We start from the raw sequence: 7,500 nt of genomic DNA, 5'->3' as shown, positions 1-7,500 counted from the left end.
GGATTTCTGATCTGATGTCTTCAGACAGACTTCGAGCGCCTGCATCAGAGCGGGATGAACGGAACATGTGGTAAAAAGGTTGAAAACAGAGACGGCGCTGTTTCAGCTTCAAGTGGCTAAAGAGACATGGTGTCGTAACCAGAAAGAAGAGGAGACGCTGGGAACCAGCTTTTCTGAGCTGGAACCGCGTCCAAAACAAGTAGTCTGGCCCGGAGCACGGAGGCGAGCGGGCCCAGACCGGCGCCGCCGCTCGCTCACCCTCTGGACACCTGCACGAATGAAGCTGCAGCGTCGCAGGAACCCACGGCGCAGAGCCAGCGTCCTCTACGCGGAGCTGAGCCGTAAAACGTACGCGGCGCCGGAGCCCGGCTGCTCGGCCCGCGTGCTGCGTGCCACGAGTCCACATGTGGATTCTGTTGGTAGCAGCGGGGAGCGTGTGTGAACAACCCGGCCCAGCTCACTTCTGCCTCTCACGTACAGAACACAGACGGCGCGGTGCTGGTTCCGCTGGTTCCGCTCACGGACATCAGGGGATGTGACACGGGCCGAGACCCCACGGCGCCGTGGACCGGACCTCTGCCCCGACGGGCCCTGCTGCTCCCTGCCCAGAGTTTAGGTCATGCCCCCCCCCCTCCATCCATTGTTTCAGCAGCTTTTAATAAACTAAAGGGCAGATTCCTGAGTGGGGGGGGGGGGCATGGACCCACAGACCGCTCCTCCACCCACAGCCACAGTATGTGGCATGCAGAGTGCCAAGCTCCCCACCCGTCTACTGACGCCAGACCCCCCCCCCACGCGCCGGCCTCCTAAAAGCTAAGCTCCTCACTAAATATACCCCCAGTAAAGATAAGACAAACACTGTGGATTTGTGAGCAGCTTGCAGCCAATGACAGACAGCCACCGGAGCCGCGGCTAAGCTCGCGTTAGCGTTGCAATTTAGCTCTCTGAGAAGCGCCGGACACACAGAGGAACGGACAGGACCGTGGGCTGGAGCTGCTCAGAAGCAGACAGCAGCAGACAGAGCACAGGCTCCATCCTCATCCTGACGCTCTGCTTCACCACAGCCCACGTCGCACGCTCAGCAGTCAGAGCCGCATTCAGCATCTCCTCAGCCTCCGTGCGTGCGTCCAGTGCGGAACACGAGACCATGGACCGGACCAACGGGCCGTCAATCACACCTGCTCGGTCAGAGCTGAGTCGTGCTTGGAGGATGCAGACGTCTCCTCGCTGCATTGACCCTTTCTGATCTGGGGTCAGTAGAAGGCAGGAGGGAAGTCTGGAGGCCTCTCCTTTTCCTCCCTGTCACTCTCATCTCCTCCACTCCCTCTCTCTCTCTCTCTCTGTCTCTCTCTCTCACTCTCTCGTCTCCTGTCTCTATACTCTCGTCTCTGTCTTATCGGTATCTGGTTCTCCTCTTCTCCTCGCTATCTCTCCGGGCTTCACTCTACCGTACTCTTCATGCCCCCCCTTTCATTAGTAACTGTTCAATGTTCTTTTAAACACCGGTTCTTCCTTCACTCTCACTCACGGACAACCTCGAAGTGATGGCTTTAATCTATGCTTCTACCTACCACAGAGTCCTTATTGACTGTACAACATCATCCTCACGTACGCCAGAAGCATGGGCTCCAAGAACAGGCCAAGGCAATCACACAGTCATGGACATAAACGCATCACTGTAAACAACATTAACTATCCAAACACGACCACACTGTGATTAAACTCACACCACACACACAAACACACACACCAGCACACAACGCACACACGCACACGCACACACGCACACACGCACACACCACACACGCACACACGCACACACAAACGCACACCACACACACACACACACACACACACACACACACACACACACACACACACACACACTGTCAGAGCCTGATTAACAAATCCACTGGTGCCCACACAAACATGTTTCCTCCGATTACACACCATGTCACACTGGGTCAGCATCACAAACACATGCAGTCACGCAGAGCTGAAAATACCTGCAATAAAAGAGGAACGTGCACCTGAGCCCAGGGATGAAGTTTAATACGGCTCATGTCACATCACATCACAAAACAGACTGCTGCTCAAAGTCCACATTTTCTATCTTATTTTCTCTAAGCCATCATTGGTGTGTGTGTTGCTGCTTTCTTACCTTCAGCAGCAGAAGCTGAGGTTTCCAGACGGAGGCTGGGATCCTGTGTGTCAACTATTGTTTCCAGCTCCTCTCTCCTGTTTCTACCTCCCTCTCTCACACTCACTGATTGTCTGAGCGCTATTCTCTCCTCCCTCTGTCCTTCTGTCTCTCTCTCTCTCTCTCTCTCTCTCTCTCTCGCTCTCTCCTCTGTCCCACAGTCACTCTCTCTCTGTTCCTTGAACAGGGAAAACGGAGCAGCAGTCTGGATGCTCTGCCTGTGAAGACACTCATCACATGTGGATCGTGACACAGCAGTCGTATATTATACGCCCTTTCTTTTGCTCTCTCTCTTTCTCTCTCACACACACACACACAAACACACACACACACACACACACACACACACACACACACACACCAGCTGACGCAACGACACGCTCCACAGCAGCAAATGGGAATTCCAGCCCCGGACGGCTCTGTTCGCCCCATCAGGAGAGAGCTGACCAAAAGCTGCAGCCAGTTTTACGAGGTCAGGGTTATAAAACCCTAAGCATTTGGTTTATTTAACAACAACTGGCCCCAGTGGCTTGGCTCTTCACACATTCTCTCCCACCATAAGGTGAGGGTGGGGTGTGCAGGTGGGATGGCTGACGTGGTAAATAACCCGCCTTATAGTGTGGAATCCCATTGTGGTAGGTGGTTGGGGTTGTGACCCGTCTCCATAACCTCCACCTGCAGCCAGACACAATAATAAAAAGCATGTTAAGCTTCACTCAGCATGAAAGTTCTGCAAATGTTTGAACATTTCCAATCTCTGTAAGCGAATTAAAATCTAAGATCACGTCATTAATCACAGTTTTTAATAATACACAGGACCCTCTGGGTCCTGTGTATTATTGTGGGTCTGAATCATCTGGTGGACATTTCATTTTGGATTATTTGTCTTCATCTGTAAACAATTACATGAAGGTGCGCAGCCTGTGTTTGGAAATGATGAAAACAACAGCAACGGAGCCCAGAAGAGAGGAGGTATAAAGCGTAAGGGCCTCATCCATCAGCTCACAGGGCTCAACCTGAACACACAAAGGGGACACACGTGGTCGCACGTCCTCTGAGGCCTCGCGCACGAGCGCTGCCACGTTCCATCAGGCCGTTCTCTCTCACCTCTGGAACGTTTCCAGCTCTGCTGGTTCAGTTCACTGAGGGGACACCAGCAGAAAGAAGGCAGCTCCCTGACGGAGGTGGCGCTGCAGCCGCATCATGGAGCGTCCAAGGGAGAAGCTATGGTCAAACAGCACATGTTCACGGACTCAGTGCAGCACGCGTCCTGGTATGCAGGGGCAATAAGGGGAGCAAGTAGAACCACACTAAGTAGGGCTTAGCGGGTCAAGAGTTTAAGAAGCACAATTACCTGAAAGACCTCGGCTGACCCCCAAATTTCTCACCTTCTGTTCCCTCACATGCACACACACACTTTGGACAGAGGCGATTTACAGCCGGCAGCAGAAGACGTCGCTCCTGGAGACAAAGAGGGAGCGGGAGCAGCAGGGTTTGTATTTGGATTGCACGTTCAGACCTTGTAAATGATCACCGCTGTGAAACAGCGTGGAATGAAATGCTCATAACTCACCTGGGCCATATGTGGCCGCCTCTGCTTGTGTTCACATGAGAGGTGGTGACAGGGAGTAAATGGCTTCACATAGTGCGTCCTAATATTGCATTAAGAAAATGTTGGCTGCAGCCAAATGTGAATCCCAGATGCACAGGGAAGAAGGTGGGGTGAGAAGCAGAGGGCGGAGGAACGAGCCAGACGACAGAAGATTTATTGAGTAAAAGGACGGGACACACTGAAATGACAGCGAGCCAGAGAGCGGCCTCGACACCTTCTGGGGGAAGTAATGGATGGCAGCGCTGCCCCTCACTGACAGCTGCTGACAGCTCACTTGTTTCTTCACATAATAAACTCTCCTCCACTGTTTAAGCAGATTTGTTTAAGCTTCAAGTCCGTCTTAGTGATGCATCACTGCCCATTTAGCGTTTTGGAGCTGGCCCTGCGGCCGTTCACGCCAGTGATTGGGCTGCAGGTCAGGCTGCGCCGCTTCTCCCGGCGCTGATCCAGTCCCGCCTTGGCTGTAGGCCGTCCAACAGGCTGCTGCAGGGACGCGACTGGACCTGACATGAGCCACCCGCTCATCAGAGCAGGATTAGCAGGGCAGGGTCACATAACAGCTCAGTCCCACCTGATCTTCATCCTGCGCTAAGAGAATGTGGTGGTGATGATGATGATGATGCTGATGCACCAGTAATAAAAAAACTCCATTTTCTAAAATGTCTCTGTTGTTTCTCACAGTGCATTACAGTATGTGTGAGAGACACAAAGCTGTGCACTGAGCGGTGGAGCACACGCTACTCAGTCTTCATTTGGAAGATTGATTTCCAGCCGTGCTTTCAGCCACAGAGAAAAATGGAAGGAGCTGCAATTCTGGGAGATTTATGTGGACCAGTGTGCAACAAAAAAACATGTTTGCCTCAGAAATGGTCTCCACTGGGAGCCCGAGGCCAATCCAAAATAGTCCCATAGTTGCAATTTACAACAGGTGTAGAATAACTTTGTCCTTTTTTAAACCAGGTAAAATAAAGTGGCAGCAGCTGCCAAAGATAACTGATGTATGATGACTGAACCAGGTCTGGCGTTCAGAGAGACGCCAGTGCAAGATCATGTCTAGTACAGGAATAAGGAAAACACAAGACGAGGACGGAGTCAGTGCAGACCACACTGTCGCCACCTGCAATACTACATGAGGACCGGGAAGCGCTGCCCTGGGTGTGGACTCAAAGGAGCAGTGACCCCCCACGTGCAGCGGGCGGCGGCTGCCTGAGCCTCCGTTCCTCCGCCCTGCACCGGTGCCACAGTCAGAGGAATGGCCGCAATGAGGGCTGTCACGGAAGGCTCAGTGCACCCATCCACACCCTCCTGAAGCTCTGCTGGGATGCAGTACACACAATAATAATAAGTCCATGCTCACATGCACAACTCCCTGATAAACATTACAGCTGCTAAACATCAGCATCTCACAGCAGCCTCACAGCTCTGCTACGACTCTTAGCCTTGTGGAAGTGGAAACACAGACTAATATACTCAGAATCAATTCAAAGTCATGGTGTTAAACTGTTTAAAAATGCTGGTGAAATACCTAAATAAAAGATGGGAAGACGCTGTGGTATCAGTTACTAGGAGATTATTCAGACGAAGGTCCAGGGCCAAAAACCGCTGCTCTGGGGAAAGAGTTCTGAGAAAAACAACATCCAGAACGCAGGTGCTCTGTGATGTGCGTTTGTGTGTGTGTGTGTGTGTGTGTGTGTGTGTGTGTGTGTGTGTGTGTGTGTGTGTGTGTGTGTGTGTGTGTGTGTGTGTGTGTGTGTGTGTGTGTGCATTTGTGCTTCCAGGTTCAGGCCTGCAGCCAATAAACAGAGACATTTCCCTTCTTGTTCTCAGATAACTGTTTAGGCTTCATAGATTAGCCATGATGCCATCAGACAAACATGAGGCCGTCACGCATGCAAGCGCTAACATACACATCAAGCTGTTACAGCACAGTGGACCTGGGCAGTTCAGCAGTGGGTGTAATGAACACAGAGCAAAGTCTCTATGTTGTGCTAAAGGCTGAAAGACAACAACCCATTAAACGCCACACGCAGAAAGGAAACTCCATCAGCGAGCGTGATTTACGTTCACTTCAGTTTGTCAGTGTTTGCAGGTTTGGAGATGCTACAGGTGCCTCTGACCTTTGATACATGCATCATATGTGGCCTAATAAGCTCAGTAATGGGAAAATTATGCAAACACAAAACATGCTGTGTCACTCATGAGACTTGGCTCTAGTGCTGCAGGAAATCAGACTGAGAATGAAGCAGGCAAAAGCGTCTCTCAGTATCACTGGAGAAAAACCCAGAGGAGACGTCTAGTCATGTTCTTACTGTCAGCAAATCCCATAAAACAGACAGGAACAATGATGAACTGATCCCATAAAGTATTGTGTGTGCATGCAAGGACTGATAGACCTGATTCCACTGTTCCTCTGAGCTCTTTACTGTACATCACTGAGTCACACCAGCACCGTCTGAACTTGGCACTGAAAACTAGAGGGAGGCCAGAACCACACCCAGCGACGGTGCAGCACCGCCGGGTCGTAGGTTTCACACAAAACATCAGCACCAATGACGTGGATGACCTTCATGAAGGTGTGAAGCACATGGCCTCCAGTCCACAGTTTAAACCAGACTGTTTCATGTGTGTGTGTGCATTTCATTAGTTGCTGTTAGTTGCTGTGCCATCAAGCTCGACGGGAAGATGATGTGATGGGAGGGTGCAAACAGAGACAGAAAGGAAGCGAAGAGGAGGAAGATGAAGAGGGAGGAGGGGGTGGAAGTTCTCCCTCTGTCAGAAGGCTGATGTCTCAGTGTGCCCAGGGTCTCGGTCTGCCGTTGCTGCTGACGTTGCTGATTTTAGTGTGTGAAAGCAGACGGCGGGACCCCATAATGGCTGGGCTGATGTCATGCAGGGTTTCTGTGCTCAGTCTGAAGGGGCATGAGGAAGGAGGGAGGGACCCTTTGAACAGGATAAGAGTCCTAATATAAGGTGACTGCTAGTATAGCCTCAGAAATGCCACCAAGGCAACAGGAATAAAGTGAAGAAACTCCATGCGTATTGAAGAGGCTTGTTTTATTTGGTCGTCCTGTGTGAGTACTAAAACTTAAATCTGAGGTGTTAGCGAGCGATCCGGCGCCACACAGCACGTCTTTCATTCCAGGACAAATCTTCTCCTTATCAGCTTAGCTGTAATATCCTGAAACGTGTGAGTGCTCGCTGGCCAGAGCTGAATGTGGCTCCGCTTCAACGCCTCGTGTCACATCCCAGCAGGATTCACAGCAGCCACATCAACATCAAAAAGCATCTGTGCTCTCACAGCGTTCGCCTGGACCACTGGCTTGTGTTGACCAGCATTGTCAAAGAACAATATTGTATTTAAATCTTGCGTGCAGTATCATTCTGAGCCTCATCCACACATGACGCACAGTGGTCCTGCTTCTCAGCCCGGTGGCTTCACCTCCGTCTGGGCGTCTACTTGCTGTTGTTTGGGTTTAATGTTTGAATACGCCGTCCAGCCGGCGCTGAATATTGATGTGTTTTGCTGCAACTTAACCAGCTTCGAAATCGAGCGTTCACATCAAACTGGAGGTGAACACAAACACCCTGCAAACGGTGCCCACACAACTCGACTACCATCACTTGCTCTTGTGTTTGTCGTTGAATTATTTTCGGCTCCAACTTTGATTCTACTATTTGCTTTATCTTG

The 7,500-nt window shown here is 51.2% G+C and overlaps 1 protein-coding gene across 6 annotated transcripts in view; it reads right to left on the bottom strand.

The window, feature by feature from the left end:
* Positions 1 to 7,193, bottom strand: part of ndp (norrin cystine knot growth factor NDP) — a 13,855-nt gene extending 6,662 nt beyond the window's left edge. Inside the window, exons 1-5 of one of the 6 annotated variants that reach the window (XM_029135745.3) lie at positions 3,774 to 7,193; positions 3,555 to 3,661; positions 3,308 to 3,424; positions 3,107 to 3,216; positions 2,812 to 2,875 (exon numbers count right to left, since the gene is read on the bottom strand). In XM_029135745.3, coding sequence (XP_028991578.1) covers positions 2,812 to 2,875; positions 3,107 to 3,198 — 156 coding nt within the window. In that variant the 5' untranslated portion in view covers positions 3,199 to 3,216; positions 3,308 to 3,424; positions 3,555 to 3,661; positions 3,774 to 7,193. Of the gene's footprint in view, positions 1 to 2,161; positions 2,876 to 3,106; positions 3,225 to 3,307; positions 3,471 to 3,554; positions 3,662 to 3,773 lie in introns of those variants that run through there. The other 5 variants (XM_029135746.3, XM_029135747.3, XM_041068683.2 and 2 more) reach the window with 5 other exon arrangements.
* Positions 7,194 to 7,500: the final 307 nt, after the last annotated feature.

The sequence above is a fragment of the Betta splendens genome, chromosome 21, assembly GCF_900634795.4.
Source record: "Betta splendens chromosome 21, fBetSpl5.4, whole genome shotgun sequence".
NCBI lineage: Eukaryota > Metazoa > Chordata > Actinopteri > Anabantiformes > Osphronemidae > Betta > Betta splendens.
Note: the sequence above shows the minus strand (reverse complement) of the source record. Positions and strands in the feature narration are given on the sequence as shown.